This window comes from Etheostoma spectabile, chromosome 18, assembly GCF_008692095.1.
Source record: "Etheostoma spectabile isolate EspeVRDwgs_2016 chromosome 18, UIUC_Espe_1.0, whole genome shotgun sequence".
NCBI lineage: Eukaryota > Metazoa > Chordata > Actinopteri > Perciformes > Percidae > Etheostoma > Etheostoma spectabile.
Genome location: NC_045750.1, coordinates 7904644 through 7927126, shown reverse-complemented (window position 1 = coordinate 7927126; position 22483 = coordinate 7904644). Strand labels below are relative to the sequence as shown.

General features: G+C 41.1%; 1 protein-coding gene across 5 annotated transcripts; it reads right to left on the bottom strand.

Moving 5' to 3' along the window:
* Positions 1–1192: 1192 nt before the first annotated feature.
* syt14b (synaptotagmin XIVb) lies at positions 1193–21013 on the bottom strand. 5 transcript variants are annotated; one of them, XM_032543902.1, is made up of 9 exons: positions 20904–21013; positions 17921–17968; positions 12377–12523; positions 10462–10599; positions 8938–9197; positions 7018–7455; positions 5938–6118; positions 5526–5582; positions 1193–4518 (listed from the first exon to the last, which is right to left on the bottom strand). In XM_032543902.1, exons 1-9 carry the CDS (start codon positions 20914–20916, stop codon positions 4202–4204), a joined length of 1599 nt encoding a protein of 532 aa, XP_032399793.1. In that variant the 5' UTR covers positions 20917–21013; the 3' UTR covers positions 1193–4201. The 5 variants fall into 5 exon arrangements, 4 of the variants coding, with proteins under 4 accessions (XP_032399793.1, XP_032399790.1, XP_032399791.1 ...); XR_004336339.1 differs by lacking the exons at positions 12377–12523; positions 17921–17968; positions 20904–21013 and adding an exon at positions 11052–12325 and having other exon boundaries at positions 1193–1397; positions 1429–4518; XM_032543899.1 differs by lacking the exons at positions 12377–12523; positions 17921–17968; positions 20904–21013 and adding an exon at positions 11052–12325.
* Positions 21014–22483: the final 1470 nt, after the last annotated feature.

The window sequence follows — 22483 nt, the reverse complement described above, 5'->3', positions numbered from 1 at the left end:
TTGACATTTTAGGAAATACAATTATTTGCTTTCAGGCGGGGAGTTAGATGAGAAGATGTTTATCTAGTGCTGTGTATCGACACTCGATGACCATCATAACCCAGTACCACGTGGTATGGAAACTTCTCCCAAACTATACATGCATTGGATTCTTTACCCAGGTATAGATAAAAAAGACTTTGTAGGTTTTTGTTGGCAAGCGTTCTTTGACTTAATGCAACAGGCAGCTGCAGCCAGTAGAGTCTGTGGTCCAGTGAAGCGCAGCGTATGTGACAACTTGTTCAGCTTGCCGAGATGCCATTAAAATGTCCAAAAGTATGGCTATACTACCGGTACTTCCCCGTGGCATCTGATAAAAACAAAAGCATAAAATGCAGAAGTATTATTTCAAATGAAGTACTCTATTGTTATTGGTATAACTTACGATACTAAGCCCTACCATTGCCTCTTTCTCTCTCCAATCTGTCCTGGCTCTGTCCATATGTACCAAAATCTGCCTGTCGGCTCCTCTGAAGCTCACTAATTAACATCTTGTTTGTTTATTCCGAACAAAAAACAATGTGTAGAAATGAAAATCCTTTCCCTGTTTCCAGTGTTTGTGCTAAGCTAAGCTAACTGGCTGAAGGCTGTAAGGTTTAGCCTTATATTTAATGAATAGATATTCTTATCTAACTCTCCACCAGAAGGCAAATAAGCATGGTTGCCAACATTTCAATTCTTCTCTTTTATTTACTGTATTGCCAGCTCTGACTGATCGACAGAAGTATTGGATATGTCCCGCCATGTTCATGTCAACCCCCTGTATAAAACTTCCCCAGCTCAGACAGAAATGTCACTTTACAGTGTTGCCATATTGGTTTCACTTTGTTTGTTTTTTGTTGTTGTTTTTTTACAATTGCTTGAATGTTTTCTTTGCCAAATAGGTACGATGTCTGCTGCTTTACAGCATCATTTGCTGGGTGCACCGTGGGAGTGGTTGCTAAAGGGATACAGATTGGCACACCCATATCCACTCTGCATGATACTTAGTTATTTAAGAGTTGATTATTCGAGCCCTTCCCATCATATATGATGAATCCAACGTCCTTTATTTGACCAGACTTTAATTCCTGTAATTTGAACAAAAGATTGGCCTAAAAAGTTGTGACCTAGAAAAACTGTGAGGATGCTTTTACGGAAAAAAAACTCTAAGTCCATGGTTCCTGTATATTTATTGAATATATTATTAAAAAAAGATTTTTTTAAAACTGATAATGACACATTCAATAAAATGACATTCAATGAAAAGACAAGACATTGTAGTTTATTATTCCTTATCGCAAAGAGGTCCCGACCTGATAGAGCCGTCCGCTTATTTCAATGCCGAGGAAAACTAGCTTGTGCCACTGAATGCTCGACTGACCTGAGAGCAGCGCTCAGGCAGAGGACCTGGTTCTGAGGAATCTCCATTTCTACAGAATGCCATAAACCGAGCATGTGCAACAGTCAGTGGACACGCGGTAAAGTCTGGTCCTTAAAGACATATCTCTACCTGCTCCAGGTGGCTGCTGCTGCTGCTGCTCTCACGCCCCTCCAGTGAAATATAATATTTGTTCAGCATTTTAGCAAAAAGGGACAAATGACAAGCCAAACTGCTACTTACACTGGTGTAAAATAGCAATACAGCTGAAAGAAATCCAAATTCCCAGTCCTGCTGCACCAGGCTTGGAAAAACCTAACCTCCTAACCTCATCACACCTGAACACCTTTATGGGAGCTCCAGGGCCTCGTAACGACCTGGCTGATGAAACCTGCCCTGGGGCATAGATAGGATCAGCTGGTATTTTGGAAGTCAGAACCTCCCACGCCTCCAGTCCCCGGTCCCCCCCCCCCCTAGGGTCTGTGGCACAGCTGGTTTTCCATGGCTCAGATCAGGATCCATTTCCCTGGAAGGCCGCAGTCACTCTGCTAGGTGTTAGGAGTTGTGAAACTTTGTGCTCCTGGGTCTGATCCACGACTTTGTGCGAGGCTGCAGCCACCTGCAACGCTGCTCGCGTTGTGCCAGACTGACGACGATGACTGATGACAGAGTCGAACGTACCGTTGAAGGCCAGATTAATGGAAATAAAAACATTGATCAAACACTATCTGATTTATGGCCTCATTATTTTCTCCATATTTCCAAAACACATTCCTGCACACTTTGACTGTGATAATGTCTCAAAATAAGGAAAGTAAAATCATAGCTTTAGAATTTGTTCGACCTTTTGGAAAACAGGTTTTATTTGCTTTTATTTTTTTCAACAGAGTTGGTTTGCTTGATGAGAAGATTGTGACTTCTGCTTTGTGAAAATGAAGCTACAGCTAGACAGCGTAGCCTTAAGACTTGACACACGAGTAAATGGCTGTTCTGGCTCTGTCTAAAGGAAACAACCGCCTACCAGCACATCTTAAGCTCATAAAATAACACATTATATTTAATCCATTTAAAACTGATGTGTACAATTAGCCCTTTTATGGGGGGCTTATGGGCCAGACTATTTGTTGGACATGAACCAGCAGAAACTGCCAGGCCTTACTGGTCCAGACTGAGAAATAGTTTATTACATTACTGTTAACTCCCTGTGCAACGACAAATTATTTTATCCATAACAAGCAAAATGTAAAAATGACAAACAAGATACAATGTTACTTTAGAGATGCTGGTAGGCGGATTTTGACAAGATCCAGGGTAGCTGTTACTCTTATTTCCTGTCTTCATGCTAAACTAACTGTTGTCTATAAGCTAACTGTCAGAGCTTCATATTTATCAGACAGACATGAGAGCGGTATAAGTCTTTTCCCAAAATGTCCAAATATTCCTCCAATGGTTGTAAAGGCTGGTAACGCACAAATTGTGCAAAATGCACTCCATTGGCTAATATTCCCCTTTCTAAACAAAAGCCAATTGTTTATCCGGCAGGAATACTAGACATCTGGTTTTTATTCATCTCCTAATTCTGACTCATAACTTTTCTTTTCTGATGAGGGTTTAAAGATTGGCTTTGTTCCAGATTAAAACAGCGCAGAAACCAGATTTCTCACACTTCTGGACAATATATTCATTTATTTTAGCTTGTATTTAATAATCCCTCATCCATTCACTTGTAATCAGAAAATATGATTTACTTGTTTTGTTTTTTCGTACAGTAATTTCATTTTGCCACTCCAACTCAATTCACAGCCTCGACTGCTCTCTCGGCCTCAGAGAAGCAGCCAGGATTATTGGACTGCGCCGGCTTTTGCATATTCCTCCTTAGCGGGAAGCACCGTGTGTTTCTGCATGAATGAACATGGCTGAGTTGTCAGAAGGCTGAATGGTGAAACTGGCTCGGTCTGTATTACACAGGACAGGAAGCTGTTCTTTGATACCAGTGGTATGCAGAGCTGTGTCCAATTCTGTAAGAGACTCAGCGAGCGCAAAACAGCATTTCATTCCTCTCGTTTAAAGTGGCGTCAGATGCATAGTGTACCAAGTTATGAAAGACCACATTTAAAAAAAAAAAAAGAAGAAGAAAAAAGAAACCGTCTTGCATACCCCAGAGAGACAACCATAAATCTGGTAAACCATTTGACTGATAATCCAAAAACATAAAAGGGAAAACCTATGAATGGATCTTGCATAATGCCATTTACATGTAAACAAACTGTACAAAGCATAGCTTGGAAGCATAGTTGCAGCATGTTGTAGGCCCCTTTGTAACAGTCTTTTCATTGCCTTCCCTTGTGTCAATGGCTATGACTGATAGAGAAATGTCTGGTATGCTGGTGGCAGCTGAAGTCCAGAGAAGCCCAGAAGAGACAGGGAGGAGTCCGCTAGTCATGGACCGAGCTCTTTGGTCCCAAGATTCAAAAACAGAAAACATTGTCCTGTAAACAGTCAGTGTACATGCAGATCTTGCTGTAGGCAGAATTACTGGAAAACCTCCTCGTGTTCTTAGTTAGTTCAGTGATTATAATGTCATTCATTTTCAGTCTGCCACTGGCTTTTTATAGGCTGGTGCTGGAGCTTACACCTCCACCTATAAAGTCAGTCTGTCTCCCTCAGAGAGAAGTGGCAGATTAAAGGGTATTTATGCAGTCTCTGGCAGTGAAGGCAGGAAACCCATGCCTGCCCTCACACCTGTATGCAACACACACACATAGGGAATGTTGTTAATGTCACTCTGCATTAATCGTCCTCCTATGTGTCGGTAAGTGTGTGCCAGTGGCAGACCTGCTGTCCCTCCGCCTCTTTCATCTCTGTCCAGTGGGCCTGCTGCTCCTCGCCGGTGCTGTTGAGGCCCAGGGACACCCAGCCCAGCCTCTCCCTGGGCCTCATGCTGCTCCGGCGGCAGAACACAGACAGCACCAGGGACACCTCGGACAGCTGGAAGAGCGCCACCTGGAACAGAAACGTCTCCTTGTAGGTGGGGCTGGGCTGGCCGCGGCACATGGCCGTCTTACACTTGGACATCTCTTTCCCCTTGGAGTCCAGCATGGTCAGCTTCACGTAGGTGTCTGAAACAAGGTTGTGGGGGGGACGGTGAGAGAGTGCCATCAAGTGGCGGGATATCAGTAATGCAACTAACTGTGCAGCAGAGGTTTTAAATAATGTAGGTGTACATCTTTCTTCTCTACTGAACAAACAATTCAAAGAGTCAGCGTATGGAAGTAAATCAGAGGTTAGTGAAGAGCAGTACTTTACATCAACTAATGGACATTTTTAAAAGGTCAGTTACCAAAAGAATATTTTTCTCAGTTATCCCTACTGGTCTCTAGCCATAAAGATAGTTTCAGTTTTATTTGCCCAGTTTGTTTCAGATGTCTCTGAGATTTTGTATTTTATTTGTGGTGCTTACAGCATTAAAAATGATTGTGGACAATTTTCAAGTCCTAAAATCTGTTCACAATGAGTTCTGGATTATTTAGAGTAATAAGGACACTAATTCCGTTTGATTTAAAGCTACAGGCTGGAGAAGGGCAGCTTAGTTTAGACTGGAAACAGCCAGCCATATCCAAAGGTGAAAAATCAGCCTATTTGCTCCTCTAAAACTCCCGGATTAACGTGTTATAAATTATAGTTGCTTATGTTTCCTGTATCTGTCTAATTTCTGTACAACAACTTACCTAAACATGTCAAGTCATTTATTTTTTACCTTTGGACAGAGCCAGGCTAGCTGTTTTCTATCTTTAGGCCATAGCTTCATATTTACATAAGAGTGCCCTTAGGCAAGAAGGCAAAAAAAAAGCATTTCCCCAAGTTTTCAACACTTTTTTTTTTAAGGAAATTGACTTTGTCAGTGCTGAGAGCACCACAAACAGGATAAATAAAACCAAAACTTTGTGTGGAATACAAAAGGTAAGTAAGAAAATATTTAATTATTTTTTTCTCTCTGCACTGACAAAACTTTATCCAATGAACCAAATATGTGCATGTTTTGGGCCCAAACCTCAAAACACACTGTTCACATATTTCAAATATTTCCAACACTGATTAGATAACACGTAATTCACTGCTGACTTACCTCTCATGATATAAAGCTGCCCCCCTACGAAGTGTTTTATACAACAGAACAGACCGTCTGTGGCACACACCACGGCACACAAAGTCGGAAAGAAGAGAGAGAGGAAACAGTTTGAAGACACACACCAGAAGATCAGCTTTCATGGGAACTCTGATACACAGCACTCGCTTTAGCATTATGGCTTTAATCACTCCTGTTATTAAAAAGGCTGGTACTGGGTGCACGATTAGTTTTTGTTAGATACTACTGGCAGTCTTGCCCATCTGTTTTGCCGAAACAATTGCTTAGTTTATCAGCAAACCATTACAAGGGAGACTTTCACTGAAAGTTTACATTATCACTCAGCACCTCATTCCAAGCTGGCATAAAACCCAAGAATGAAAGGATTTAACATGGAAGATTTTGTACGTACTGACGGGTTTATCAGACGCTGTGGATTTGAAGTGGCTTCCCTGGATGACCTCAGCAGATAACTGGCCCGTGGCAGAGTTGTAGAGGAGACCCAGGAGGATCTCTGGCAAGGAAGAGTCTTCAGTAGAGCGACAGGACAGAGCTCCTGCACTGCGAGACACGCTCACCACAGAGCCGCAACCCTGGCAAGATGAAACACACGGGGGTTACTCAGAGATAAGAGAAAGCTTCAGTGGGATTTTTTTTTACAGATTGTACAAAGTCTTTGGTATTAGGCCATAACCCCAAAATAAGGCATTCCAAGGTGGTTCTTCATCTAGAGAGAATCAGGTAACCGACTTACATAAATCTTTTAAAATAAAATTTAAATAAAAACCGTTTTGCCACATTAGCGGCTTGGCTGTTGTGATGTCAGTCCTCCATTTATGTTCATACAGAAATATCTCAATACAAATTAGATGGATTGCCTTTAAAAATTTTGTACAGAATTTCGTGTTCCCCAGATCCCTACTGATTTTGATAATCATCTGACTTTTTCTCCAGCGTCACCATGAGGTTGACATGTGGCTTTTCAAACTACTGGATGGACTGCCATAACATTTTCAGATATTCATGTTCCCTCTAGGATAGTCTCGCATTGCCAGACCTTCCTCCACATTGGATTTATGAACACCAGTCGATTTATGAGGACTATGGTTAACCGCTCCTCAGACCTCTGCGGGGTGGATCCAGACAGCTACTAGACTATCTGTCCAATCTGTTGCAGGACTAAAACAACCTTTGAACGTACACCTTCCATCGAAGTGGCTCAAAGTTCCTTCCTGAAGCTATTTTGCAGTGGCACCGTGGCTTTATCCGGCGCTTTGTGCCAACCATGACAATTGTGATTGGTTTAAAGAAATGCCAATAAATCAGAGCACGTTTTTCTCCCACCCCGGAATGCTATGGGGACTAGCCAGATCCTCCTCCGTAATGCTGTGGAGGAAGGTCTGACAATGCGAGACTATTGTCAAACCAATATCTCAATGCTTCAGATGAAACTATGCACAGTGCAACGTAGAAATTCACAAAGTCCTCTCACTGTAAGTTCAGAGCCCTGCTCCAGGGTGACAGGCAGAGCAATCTTGCCCTGCAGGTTGAGCTTAGTCAGGTAGAACACCTTCTCGCCCAGGACCTTCTCCTTTTTCATCCGCCTGATACTGTACAGGCGGAAGCGAACAGCATAGTCCCCCAGGGCCTCCTGTTCCACCCTGGAAAACTTGAATGTTTCCGTGAAGACTGGACACGGACCCTTCTGCACGCCGGTCTTGGCCCGTTGCTTCTTGGTGGGCAGCAGGACCAGGTGGACCTGCCACGCAATGTTGCCCGTCTGTTTGAGAGCAGGGATGTCTGTTGCCGCGGTGACTGTGACGGCCAACCACTGCTCACCGGAGTCGTACTCAAAGGCGACGTCCAGTGTCCCGTATTTGGCAAGTGGCTCTGGCTCGTAGGCTGTAGGGAGCTGAGAACCAAAGCCGTCCTGCGGGAGGAAAGAGAGAATCAGAGGAGTGGTGAAGGAAGAAGAAATACTGAGTTTAAAAGAGAAGGGAATCTGAGGGCGCCCAGACAGCTCAGTAGGTAGAATGGGCACCCATATATAGAGTTCAACTCCGACCTGCGGCCCTTTGCTGCATGTCATTACGCCTCTCTCTACCCTTTCATTTCTCCAGCTGTCCTGTCAATTGAAGGCCTAAAATGCCCCAAAATGTGCATCTTAAAAAAATAAGAAAAGGGAATCTGAAGTAGCCTGGGAAAACCCTGAACAACTTCTGGCAAATTTGAGATTTGCTCTGCAAGTCCGTCTAGCCAAAAGACCATTCAAGCCCAATTCCAATTTTTCCAAATTGAGGCACCAATCCAAACCGTTGAGGCGGGCTTTACACGATGACGATATCACAGCGACGGCAAGTAGCTTTTTGTTTACATTCAACATGACGGCCACCGAAGCTCAGCAACCCGTTGATGGCGCTGTCGCTGCTACGTCACCCGGATCGTTGCTCTGATTGGTTGAAGGACTATTCCAACTGCGCCCAGAGGCATCTGAGCGGCGTCCCTTGGTGACCCCCCTTTTGGAAATGAGCTGTGAATGAACCTTCCCCACTCTCAGTTACAAGGGAGAAGGGTCTGGCGTCAACCAGGCTAAATCTGAAGTGTTAGAGGGACCTTCATCCTCTTCCTGAATAGTATTAGGTAAGTTAATTTATTTATTTATTATTTATGTCCTCAGCAGTCTTATAAAAAAAATTGATTTGAAATGCTTTTCTGGCACGGAGTGTATGTTTAAAGCTTGTAGGTTTTTACCAATTTTCTCTAAGAAAATTAGGACAAAAAGAAAAATATGTTTAAAAATATTTTCTGCCCACATTTTTTGTCCCCACGCATTCAAAAATTCAAATATTGTTGTGTTTTCCTACTGCGAAAAATATTTTGTTCAGCACTTGTGACAAGGACAGGTCAGGGGATGTTTTTAACAATAAAAAGAGGTAAAAAAAATGGAGAGTCGTCCTTCTGAATGCCGCTCAAGTTCCTTGATAAAAAAATACATTATTAAACTACAGAGCAAATTGTACTTTTAAAGTCACTGTGGAATGGGGTGTCCTCTAGCTAGCTCACCCAGTAGAGCATGCACCCCATGGAGGCTGAGTCCTTTGCAGCAGCCCAGGGTCAAATGCTCCCCCTTGGCTGTCTATCCACTGTCACTACCAAATAAAGGGAAAAATCCTGAAAAAAATAATCTTTAAATAAAAAATCACTGTAAATCAGACGTTACCTGTATTTTACGTTAAAAATGGTCACCCAATAAATTCCCAGATGTAGTGTTGAAAAATATACAAATATAATGAGGAGTTATACTTCTGGAATCTGAGTCAGACTTGGTGTTAAGATATTCTGTAGGAGCAGTAGAGACTGCATCAATACTGGTACATTTGTTTTTCCTCCTAAACACGTTTAAGTTTCTCACCTCTGGTCCCAGCACAGCCGTGCTGTCACTGGGAATGTCCTCCCCACAGCCTTTGTTTAGGTAGCTCTCAGTGTCCTGGTCCACACTGGCCTCACTGGAGCAGCGGGGGCTGTCGCAGTGCTGGGGGGACGACCCCCTCCGGACCCCTCGCTCCGAGCGGGAATGAGAGGACACGCGCGGCGCCGAGCCCTTGTCCTGGTACGGAGGAGGCTGGGGATCACTGAGGGACGAATTCTTCTTTATTCTCTGGATGCTGCTGGCTGCTTTCACCAGAGAGACAGAGAGGGATACAGAGAGTAATGGAATACGAGAGGTGTTTTACTGGAGACATACTAAGCTCTGCAGAAATACTCATTGTGTATGGAACATACAGCCGACCACATGTCATGAGTCAGGTTAACCTCTTAAACTGTGCCGGACCCACAGGTGAGTCTGTCCTTTTAAACAAAAACACAAATGCCTAAAGTTAATCAAACTCACAGGTCTACATTTAAGAGGTCATTCCATGTAATGTATACATATTTGACTCTGTGTAATTAATCATCATGTAGGCTCAATGAAGTGTTGGAAAAAAAAGGAACCTAGAGAATAAGTAACTGTGTATTGTTGTAGTAGTCCTTTTAAATTTAAGTAATGGAATAGTTCCACATTTTGGGATATATGCTTGTTTGCTTAGATGAGACAATAGACAAATAGAAAATCTTGAATAAGTGAATTTACCATAATGTCAAACATTAAGATTACATTTTGGGGGTGACTCAGTCATTCAAAAAGCTTAGATAGAAACATTCAACTGAAACTCCCCACATGGAAAAGAAATTATATAAATAAGTAATAATATATACTGTATATTTTATTCATAGAGCACTTTTCAAGATACTTAAAGACTCTTTACAGAAGTAAAAAAAAAAAAAAAAAAGATGCTAAATTACTAAAAACACACTGAAGGCACAAGGTAGCCTGAGACATTAAGTGCAGTTCTACAACTTTGAGTAACTTCTTGAACATGACTTTAAAGTTACATGTGGGCTCAATAGAACCTCCTTCAGGAATATCATATATAAAAATATTATAGGGACATACAGTACCAGGAATTGTAACATGTAAAAATACTTTGGGTGCAACATCAATAAAGGTTTGAAGTGTAGAAAGTTCAACTAAACAAACTATGGTACTTTGTACACACAAGTTACAATGTAGAACTAATTATTAATAAATCATAGTTTTTACATCTTAAAACTGTATGTATACCTCTACATAGCTCCATAAAACATATTATTTATTTACTTGTCAGAGTCTTTGTTGTTCTACAGTTTATCTGTTTTATATTCCCTATATTATTGCTGTAGTGGTATCAACACTTTACACTATCTTTTTAGGTTATGTGTTTTGTGATCCGTACACAACTTTATTCTTCATATTTTATCTAATTCATTATCAGTGTGCTTGTAACCTTTATGTTTTATGATCTACAGTGTATATGTTCTTTTGTATAAAGCTTGGCATAACTATGCACATTCTCACCCCGTTCGCTGGAGGCTTCACTGCTGTAGCCGCCCTGCTCAGTGGACTGTTTGCGTTTGTTTCTCCACGCAGAAGTTGGGTTCTGCTGGGCCCCGGCCCCGGGCCCTGTGTCCTCCTCACTGCCTGATAAAACTCCCTCTGGATAGAACACACGGAGACTCCGTTAAAGCATAAAAAGTGGGGGGTAAAAACATCAGGAAAGGGGACCCAGATAGCTCAATTGGTAGAGCGGGTGCCCATATATAGAGGTTTAGCTACTATTCGACGCAGCGGGCCGAGGTTCAACTCCTACCTCTTCATCTGTCCTGTTAAAGATAAAGGCAGAAAATGCCCCAAAATTTTCTTTAAATATAAATAAATAAATGAACATTAAGTTTGACCCGGAAGGACAACAAGTTCCTAGTCCACGGGAAGCAAACACAAGAGTTGAATAAATGACAAGAACCAAGATGCAGATGCAAAAACTTGCACACAGCACTCTCAAAAGGGGAATTTTAGGGCAAGGGTAATATTTGCGGAGTTTGAAAACCAGAGGAGAAAAAGAAGAGACCCAGGCAGTCAAATGGAAGCAGCACGCCACACCATCTAACCTTGGTTTGCTTTCTTTTTCTTCTTGCTTTTCTTCCCCTTCTCCTTCTTTTTCTCCACGTCTGAGGCTTCCTCCGATTTCTTTGAACCCTCCTTTTCTTCTTTCCTCTTTTTCTTGTCTGACTTTTTCTTTTTCATTGTTGAGGAAGATCTAGAAAGCTCAGCCTCTTCCTCGTCATCTCCCTCTCTCTCAAGGCTGTCTGCCACCTCTACCTCTTCCTCTTCTTTTTGCTTTTTCTGTTTTGATAACCCGCTTTCAGTCTCAGGACCAGGTGATGGAGGAGGTTTGACGCAGTCATCATCGTCTCGTTGCTGAGCGGTGGAGTGGTCTCCGCTGTCACTCGTCTTTCTGCCCTGTCCACTACTGGTGTTGGTTTTCTCTAAAGCATCAGCTTCCTCCTCTTGCTCTCCATCTGGGGATTCTTCTTTGTTCTTCTGTGCTTTGGCTTCTTTCTCCAGCTGCTTTTCTCTCCTTTCTTTTCTCCTCTGCTCTTTCTTCTCCTGCAGCTCCATCTCCTCTTTCTTCCTCTTCTTTTCCTCTGCTAACTCAGCTTCTGTCTTTTTAACTCGCCAGCATCCGTCCCTCCATTCCCACTCCTGCTGGCTCGGCGCGCCCTCAGCCTCTTTAGTATCACTGGACTGGTTGGTCTTTGACGCTGCGTTGCTGGCCTTTCTTCCTCCTTCCTGTGCTGTGGAAGTCTGACCAGAATCCAGGCCACTGTTTTCCACATCTTCCTCATCTTGCACCTTGCTGATGATAGTGGTGACCTGCTCGGTCAGCTGGTCGCTGACGGCATATGTGGCGTCGCTGACAGCGTTGGCCAGGTCATCCACGCGGCTGGTGACTGTGTCCAAGAGGGAGGAAATGTTGACAGATGGAAGGTTCTGCTGGAAGCTCTTAAAGAAGGACATCTCTCGGCCGGGGATCCCGTCACCACGCTGACCGCTAGATTAGCTCATCAGAGGCACTGACATGGACATGTGGGTGTTAGCAGGGTGCCATGCCAGCATCACAGTGCGTGCTGAGCTCAACACATGCATACAAACCATATGGCGATAGTCAAGATTATGATAGATGTTTTCTAACACAGTGTTTTTATTTTCTCATGTTCAGACATTATAATAGGGGTTTAGAAAACAACCAAACTAAAATGTACATTAATTTATGAACTGGAATAGAGGCACTCCAAAAACACAAGAAAATGTAACAAAAACTGTTTTAGTCTCGGTTTAGTCCTAAATTCAGCCTCTACCTAACGTTTTACACATTTCACTCTCATCCTGTGTGTGTGTGTGTGTGTAGTAGATCTTTATGTGTGTTGAATACCTGGCTGGTTGTTCTCATAGCCACTAAGATGTGACAGATCGGCAGGACTCTCCACTGACAGCTTGTTGCTGAGGTAAAGAAAAAACAGAGCCATCAACGCCATGAAGGCTGCAATGGAAGACAGGACACCCAGAAGCTCAGGAGAGACTGAGGAGGAGAAGAACAGAAATATAGAGGGAAGGAAGAAGAGAGATGGGGGAGGAAAAGGAAAGGAAAGACAGACAGAAAAAGAGAAAACAAAATAATTAGACTAAGACAAACATAATACTGATTATGGATGTATGTAACATTAAAAATTCCAAACCAAGTCTTTCATTTTTAAGACTAAATGGCTAAAAATAAAAATGAACACAAATGGCTGCAAGCTAAAAAATACTATTTTTAACAAAATGCTTTTAAGGCTGTAAGCAACCCCACGCTGATACCACACTTAGCTTTAGTTGATGATACGTATCTTATGTTGGAATCAAACTCCTCAAATGTTGCCTTGTCAGGGGAGCATTAGCTAATGTGCTTTTAAACAGTCTGTGGTTGTTCCATTGCAAAGACAAACCAGATCCAATCTACAGCAGTGTATGTAGGCCAACCATACTTCATGTTACCATGCAGCTCTGCACTGCTGATGTGCTATTTTTATGAGAGCCTCAAAGGAGCTGTGTCTAACTGATACATACACTCGGTAAACCAGCCAAAACGGCACTGGGCCTGCACTTAATAAGCTGCAATACAGACACACCGCAGTGTAATAGATGAAAAAAGGGGACACTTGTGGACAATAAAGCATGAATGGTATTTCCAAAGACCAAATGTCTCAGTGGAACGGGACGCTTGTAAAAATTAAGCACATTGCAAGCGAGCCTCTGTGATGTGCGGAGTCTGGATCTTAAAGGTCCCATGTCATGGTGCTCTTTGGATGCTTTTATATAGACCTTAGTAGTGTTGTTCCTAGTTTTTTTTTTAAATATGCTGTTGTTAAGCCTGTACTTAAAAAGCCTGGTTTGGCTCCACCACAACCTAAAAACTACAGGCCGATATCTAAACTTCCATTCATGTCAAAAATTTTACAAAAAATTGTAGCAGAGCAACTCCCTCTTTTCCTAGAAAATTACAAGTTTTTTGACAAATTACATTTTGGTTTCAGGAAAAAGCATTTTACGGAAACTGCACTACTTACAGTTTCTAGTGATATTATGATGTCAGCTTACTCTAAGGAATATACAGTTTTGGTCCTATAGACCTTTCCTCTGCTTTTGACACAATTGATCATAACATTATGATAAATAGACTTCGTGATCTGGCTGGGATGTCTGGATCATTTTTAAAATGGGTTTCATCCTACCTACATCATCCTACATCATGTCTGAAACTGGAGAGTTGATATGTGGAGTACCCCAGGGTTCTATCTTGGGACCTATTCTGTTCCTCTTGTACATATTGCCCCTAGGACAGATACGATCGAAGAACTGTTTCTTCCAACTGAGGAACATTTCCAAGTTAAGAACACTTGTAACTAAGGGAAAGCTAGAGATTATCATTCATGCTTTTATTTATTTATGCTTGGATTACTGCAACAGCCTTTTTAACTTGTTTGAATAAGAAGGAGCTTTACCGTCTCCAGGCTGATCAGAACTCTGCTGCTAGGCTTTTAACTCACATTAAACTCCACTGGTTACCAGTCCAGTATAGAATTCAATTTAAAATCCTGATCGTTACACTTGCACGGTCAAGTTCTTCCATACATCTTTGACTTGATACAGCTTCATACTCCCACCCCTAGTCTAAGGTCATTAAGTCAGAGGCTTTTAGTGGTCCCCCGCGTTCATTTCAAGCAGGGGCTCCTAGGCTGTGGAATGACTTGCCTCCCTTTCTACGTTGTGTGAATTCCGTGGAATCTTTTAAAAAGCAATTGAAGACTCTGCTGTTCAAGCAGGCTTTTCGTTAGTTGAGGGGTTTTCATGGTTGTTTGTTGTATTTTCTATTTTCTATTTGTATGTTTGTATGTTTTGTATGTTCTTGTATTTTAATTTGTTGTATTATATCAGATTTTATTGTGAAGCACATTGTGATTTTCATCTGTGAAAGGTGCTATACAAATAAACTTTACTTACTTACTTACTAATATCATATCTGAAGTCTCTTTCCCAAAATTCAGCCTTGGTGCAGAATTACAGCCACTAGAGCCAGTCCCACAATGAGTTTTCCTTAGTCTCTCTCAAAGGCGGAGCAGGATACCCAGGGCTCGGTTTACACCTATCGCCATTTCTAGCCATTGAGGTACCATAGGCAGGCTGGGGGAACACATATTAATTTTTAAAAAACTCATATAAAGTAAAATCTTCATGACATGGGACCTTTAAGTTACCACATAATACAGTTTTTTGATCCTCTGGACAATGATTCACCAATGAGACACCAATCTTAGCGGCTTTTCACGCTTACACAATTGTTTTCAACTGACTGTTTAACCCCTACCCTGAGCAGCGATTGTCCAATTGTAGCTTAGCAACCATAGGTTCTCCACATGTTGGCGGTGGGTATGGGGCTATAGAGCAATACTCATGCATTTAAAGAGTTGTTGTTATTGTTAATAAAGGGATTAAAGCATGTGTTTTATTGCCCTAAAATGAGCTGCAAAAGTAAGCATGTCTGGCTAACTTACTACAATAATCTACCGTTACTTCCGAGGCCAAGGGTCGGCATGATTACATTAGTTTGTGTGGTTATTAGACAAACCTCTGTTCACGATTAGCACATCCATTGTGTGATATTTTCTCACCGTGTATTGGATGCTATCCGTGTTTAGCCTTGCTTTGTACTGGATTTGGGAAGGTTTACAGCAACCCTAGCCAATGTTAGTCCTCATCCTAAAATATAGTTCTGTCTTGCAACATAAGCTCTCATTTGGAGTTGTGTTTCCGGCCACAGAAACAAATGTAAGTCCAATATTCATCATCCTTTAAGATCTTTTTTGGCGTCCATTAATCCTGAGAGAAATATCGCGCTCCGTAGCTGCTAATTGCTGCAATGTGTTCACCAGCTAGTCGCTAACATTGTCTGTCTCCTGTTTGGTGCTGAGTAGTTTTGTTGTTGTTGCCTGCTGTGTCTGGAAACAACACTGATGAGAGCATTGAAACTGAACCACAACAATAGAGTGGTGGGCCCAAAAACCAAAACAATGAGCTGAAAGATCTTAAAACGCTTTGTAGGGCTGATTAACTGTAGAACTGGGTGAGAATTCTCTGTGGATTCAACACTACAAGCAACCCCTTTATCATAACTCAGTCCTTTGAGTCACTGTCACTATGAAAACATTGATTAGTGCAGCTTTTAGGCGCCACTTGAGGTTTGTTTGGGGATGTGATATTCTATATGTCTAATTTGGCATTCATGGTTAAATGAGTAGACAACTACAGCTGAATCGATTAGTCAGTCATTAGTTGATTGACAGAAAATGAACTATTTTGATAATCGATAAAATTGAAAGAAAATTGAAAGAAAAACAAATATTCCCAAGATCCAGCTTCTCAGTTGTGAGCTCTTGCTGTTTCTCTTTGTCTTGTATGATACAATGAATTGATAATGTGGGGTTTTAGGCTGTTAATGAAATCTATTTGAAGATATTTCAACTTGGATGTAGAAACTTTGTTAGGAGCATTTTACCACCATTTTCCGACATTTTATAGATACAGTTAATAGATCCATTAAGAAAATATACAACAGACTAATAAACATGTGTGTTAGTTGCAGCCCTATAAAAAGAGTAGAAAATAAATAAAATGGTGGTGCATGTAAGGCCAACGCGTCTGGTGTAACAGACACAGACCAAATGTCGTAGCATGTGTTTTGTAGCTGTTGCTCTGGCATCATCCTGAGAGCACTAATGAGGAGGAGAACAGAAAAATAGAGGCATAGTTTCTCAAATCCCCCTGACCACAGACTGAACTTATGGACAGACTTGTTTCACCATGGCAACAGGCAGAGACCACTGCAGCCTGACATCTAGCGCTGCTGCCTGCTGCATACTGCCAAAGTGATGAATGCGTAATTCCCAAGAATGGCGAGAGAAAGTAGGAGAGAGATAAGAGAGGCGATGTGGCGGCAGAGGCTTACCTTCTCTAAATGAATATCCTCTTTAAAACCAGCTGTTCCCAAAAAAAGGCACTAGCAGTACTTCTGCTGCTATAGATAGTAAATGATCTAAGAAGGAAAAACAAAGTTGTCCTGCTCTGAGAAGTACAATCTGACATGTAATAAATCCCTTAGACCCACTTAGTCTGGGCCAGCAAGTCTCAGGCTTACGTGTCAACTCTCCCAGCCGACAGTTGTGTTGATTGTGCCAGAATGACCCCTGTAGCCATCAGGAACAGCAGCCGCCTGTCAAAATGAACAGTTTATGGCCCTGTGCCCCGGCGCTGTGACGACACTTCATACATGGCCCTGGTCTGTAAATGTCAACGACAGCTGAATAATTTAGACACCTGAGGTAACCTGATGCCTCCGTCAATGTACACTGGAAAGTGGAGCGGCTGCAAGCCAGCCTTTGAAACAGCTCACCCTGCTATCAGTTAGTTTTTGATATAATACCCAGCATACCAGGAATATTTCTCTTAACTGCAGAAAAGATTAAAGGGATTTTTTTTTCTTTCTTAGCTACTTTGCTTTCTCGTTCTCTGCTCCTCTTTCATCCTATCCCATCCTCTCTGAGTGTGTGCATGTACAAAGTGTGTATCTGAACAGGATAAACAAGAAAATATAACCAAATAATTTTTTTTTTTTTTTTTTTACTGCGTGTGAACTCAGGACTCTAAACTGAGCCTCAGGATGCAATCTGCTTTTCTTTTTTTCAAGGTAATTACTTCAGCAAGCTAACAATAAAACATGAAATTGCAGCTCCTGAACCATTCAATGTGAAAACAGCAAATTAATAATAACCTCGGGGAAACTTGAGCTCATTTAGATGAAATGTTTTTTTTGACATAAAAACAAGGGAAACAAATTATTCTGCTGTGTTTCTGCATATTTCCAGTACAAATTATGTCAAATAGCTTCAGTGTGAACATTAGCCTTCATAATTTATTCATGTAATAAGTTATGCATTTTTAAGCTTTAAGGCCAGTGCATACCTAACTTGGCTGTAGTTATAGGGCATGCTTGTTTAAAAAGTAGGCAGCCAATCTGGAAATGTTGCTTACACATGAGCTTCTGATACGAAACAAGACCTCCACGCTGAATAAATCATGAATATACAGCTGCCTTCTTTTACTGAAGTGAACCAAAACTTGATACACCATGTATAATTCATACAGACATTTTGCTCCATAAAGAGAAACGTTCTATTCACCAAATTCAAGTGAAAATTCACAGGAATAAGCAAGGTTGAGCAATAAATATTTGCATGAAGCCACCTTTGTGCTTTAAATTTAAAGTAATGTTATGGAGTACTGCCAAACATATAAGTTATTATACTCAAGATGAAAAATAACTCACACAAAAATATGCTCTACAGGCACACAAGCGCAGTGCTCGGTTGTAACATGGCCTTACCTCGTCTGGCACAGATGAGCTCATGAACACCACAGTTCCTCCCCCCTCCTGGGAGAGAGAGAGAGAGAGAGAGAGAGAGAGAGAGATGAAATGTTGGGAGTCAGATGTTATAAATATGATTCCATGTACTGTAGAAACATATGTCCGGGCCTCCGGCTTTAGGAAAGCTGGCCGATGGTTATGCCAACAAATATAAAACTGATTAGCTGGAACCAACTGAGAGAAAAAAAACTCACAATTAAATGGGTCATTTTCCATCAAGTCCACATTACTTCTCATCAACTCTTGGCAGAGAAAGCGAATTAGTGTGTTTCCAAAAATGTTGAGGTATTCCTTCAAAATATGATGTCCATTCAGGGATAGAGTACTGAACTCTAAATAAATACAAACGTAACACTGTAAGCCATCTGTAACCATCTGTAAAGCAGAAATAACTTTTAACTCTGTTATTTCTCTCTCTAAATGGGTCAAAATTGTGCTAAAGCCTATTAATGTAATACATTATTCTTAATGAATGCAGCGATTATTACTTGAATGAATCTTTCATAAGATCTAAAGTAATCATTTAGTAGTAATAGTGTTTTCAAACATGAAGGCTTAATGCTGTCTGAATAGAGATGAATTCTTTATTTATGTATTTATTAGTTTGAAAGTGGTCAAATTTAATTATGAAGAGTTTTGAACGGTGAAATCATACTATAAAACACTCACAATGTGTGGAGTTAATGTAAACTCTCCTCCTGATTGCTAAAAAACATGAAATTATCAGATTGAAATAACTGAGGCCATGACGTGTGTGACCTAATTATCACCAATTATTATTATCTTTTTACATTATGGACATGTTAAGGTTTAACTATTTTCCCTTCCACAGTCTCCTCCACAATCCCTCTGAGGCTTTATTTAATGAAGGACACTGACACTTGTATCACCCTCACACACATTCACACACCCACAGGCTTATGCACATACAGTACACACACATATGTTCACACGTCTCGATTGCTGTATTTATTGATTCAGGTATTTACGGTGTGGCAGAAGCAGATCTTGGCTTAGCAACATACGAAATTTGGGTCTAAATTAAAAAACTGTGTCAGCGTCTTGATTTTGAAAAACAATGTTTCCCTCCCCTGAACTCCACTTGTCAAATTTAAACAAATCATCTATAGAGTTCCTGTTTCCCTCACATCAAGGATTAAACGCTGAAAATGGCCTGAGGTGACAACTTGAAGCCACAGCAAAGAGAAAGGTCTGAGGTTGACTCGTCTTCTGTCAGACAGCAAACAGATGCTCTGTTGTAGAATATCTCTCTGCAGAGACACAAAGCTTGGCAACATGTAGCAATCAGCAATACACTGGTCACTGATATCCTTAAAATCAAAGGTAGAGCGTTTTACAGTAATAGGAGAAGAAGATATTTTGAGTGTCTTATTGTTACAAAAGTATTACAAAAATAAGTTATGCTGCTTTTAAAGCAGTGGCTCCTCGACATAGCAGGAGGCAACATATCATTAGGATATTACATCAATGAGGGCAAAGAGTTAAACAGAGGATTGCCAAGATATACTATAAGAAGTCTGGATATATTTTTAGAGTAGCCTATAGCAGAAAAGGACAAAGGCTGTTTTACTTTAAAACCATCATCACAATGACAATTTACTGATGGTTTTAAAGTAAAACAGCACTTGCAGATTAAAGTATGTTTTGGAGTAAAACAACAATAGCTGATCTGTCTGTTTTTGGAGTAACTCTGGTCTTCTAAAATGCCACAAAGCAAATCAAATTGGTTCAGAGAAAAATCTATTCTGATGTGATTCTTCAAAAAGGGATTTCTGATTACTTTAAGATGTTTGACGATCGGCTAAAAACAGCAACACCACATGTAGTCCTATAAAGTGCAACACCATTGTGGCACGTCCCTCTGTCATCTAGGTTGAACTGATTCACATAAATACGTTTGAAGACATTTTGACCTGATTCTAATAAAATATATATATATATATAAACGATCAATTATATATGATTTTATATTTGGTTATATATATATATATATTTATATATATATGATAATCGAATTTAAGATTGATTATTTGATATGTCCCATGTAGGCTACAACTGGTGAGTCACTGCTGAATGATATGTCTTTATGAAACCTTACCCCTTCTTTTTCTTTCTCATGTGGTGTATCAACAAACACGGGTGCACGCATGACTGCACGTGACACAATAAGAACAGTGCCCATTATGGGACAGGGTAAGGCACGCGCCTACTCTCTGCATCTTTTGTGTCGATGCTCGGTGTCATGTGTTCCGGTCACTTTCACTAAAACCTTGAAGAGACACTTATCCACCCTGGATGTAGCCTATCCATCGACGTTGTACACATTTCCCATAGACCTTAAGGAGAATATCAACAGCACGTGCATCCACAAAAATAACGATTTGACAACAGTGGTTGAACTCAAACCGTTCATATATATCTATAACATTACACCATATTAATGCGCCAGTCGATATAGTTCTTTCACAGTAGCAAAAACAAAGTAGTTTTCATGTGATGCTAGCCTGCTGTGATTTTCGGTTTTAGCAAAAGGAAGAATAAATGAGGCTATATTTAATCGCTGTCACAACCGGCTGTCTTAATCGAAAATTTTGCACAAACGTGACTTTGTCAATCAAAGCACCGGGACTATCTGTGTCCACTTTAGCATCACTTCACCCGGCCGAGAGAGCACGCGCGCACCTCATGAAGGGATCACAACATTCCTGCATCAGCGTCAGCCTCGTGCCGCTAGCTGTCCCAGCTCCGGAGCACTGCGGTACCCACGTCGTGATTTAATCCAGAAACTGTTTTTTTATTGTTTTATTTAACTACAGATTTCTGTGATATAAACGTTTTTTTTTTTTAAAACAACGTTCTCATTCTGTCTCGAGTAAAGTTTTACACGAGCCCCGCAGAACACCTGAGACCGAGTACTTACCGTCAATCGCCATGATGCTCCGTCCCGGACTCTACCAACTGTGGGGGCGCGGGCGGGGGGGGGGATGATGGGTGGAGGGAGGTCATTCATTCATGTGCCAGTGGACGGTGTGTGAGTGTGGTGTGTGTGTGTGTGTGTGGAGTGAGAGAGAGGAAGAGAGAGAGAGAGAGAGAGCGAGAGAGAGAGATTGTATAAGCATTTGCTATTTCAGTAACAGGGGCAATATGTGGGACATTGTAGTAGTAGTAGTAGTAGTATATGGCACATCCCAACACTATATTATATTTCAGGAAGGTTACACTGTTTACATATTCCTGACTAAGTGCATTAATCATACCATGTCACAAGGCGAAGTGATTTTATTAGTAGGCCTAGCAGGAGACGTCTAAGAAACATTTAGCCTATAAAATATATATATATATGTATATATATATATATATATATATATGTATATATATATATTTTTTTTGATATTGTAAAAACAAATGACAAAAAACCTTACAACAGTACGGTAGCTGTAGATAAATGTGTAGTAGAGTAAAAAGCTTTCCCTCTGAAATGTAGTGGGGTATGTATTATGTGGGTATGTGCCTCAAAATTACTTAATTATTATTACTTATTTCAGTAGTTAATGGGAGACACAACAGAGTATGTATTCCTATATATTTTGTTTTCTTACAATGATGAAATAACGTTTTTTTAATCACGAAAATAAGGGGAGCACAGAATTGTCTAAAATATAGTAGTATGCTGTAGCATTAAGACTTTTCTTAGGGAGGAGGCCTAGCACAAAAAAACAGCCCCAAACCAAAATGACACAAGAATGTTGCCAAGGATCCGTCACCAGCCTAGACATGCTTAATAAAGATACAGGCTATGGTCTACAGTCTATGGTCTACAGTCTATGGCCTACAGTCTATGGTCTACAGTCTATGGTCTACAGTCTATGGCCTACAGTCTATGGTCTACAGTCTATGGTCTACAGTCTATGGTCATCAGTCTATGGCCTACATGGGTCTTACAGTGGTCTACAGTCTACGGTCTACAGTCTATGGCCTACAGGGGTCTTACAGTGGTCTACATCTACGGTCTACAGTCTATGGTCTACAGTCTATGGTCTACAGTCTATGGTCTACAGTCTATGGTCATCAGTCTATGGCCTACATGGGTCTACAGGCTATGGTCTACAGTCTATGGTCTACAGTCTATGGTCTACAGGCTATGGTCTACAGTCTACGGTCTACAGTCTATGGCCTACATGGGTCTTACAGTCTATGGTCTACAGGCTATGGTCTACAGTCTATGGTCTACAGTCTATGGCCTACATGGGTCTTACAGTCTATGGTCTACAGGCTATGGTCTACAGTCTATGGTCTACAGTCTATGGCCTACATGGGTCTTACAGTCTATGGTCTACAGTCTAGGGTCTACAGTCTATGGCCTACAGGCTATGGTCTACAGTCTATGGTCTACAGTCTATGGCCTACATGGGTCTTACAGTCTATGGTCTACAGTCTAGGGTCTACAGTCTATGGCCTACAGTCTATGGTCTACAGTCTATGGCCTACAGTCCATGGCCT

What these genes read in the sequence shown, in the direction of transcription:
- syt14b (XM_032543899.1), bottom strand. Translation starts at nt 11,961, where the DNA reads ATGTCCTTCTTTAAGAGCTTCCAGCAGAACCTTCCATCTGTCAACATT. An exon ending in TGAAGCCTCCAGCGAACGGG is followed by an intron (nt 9,198 to 10,461) that starts GTGAGAATGTGC and finishes TGGTGAAAGCAG; the next exon opens with CCAGCAGCATCCAGAGAATA. An exon ending in AGCAGGGCTCTGAACTTACA is followed by an intron (nt 6,119 to 7,017) that starts GTGAGAGGACTT and finishes TCATCTTGCCAG; the next exon opens with GGTTGCGGCTCTGTGGTGAG.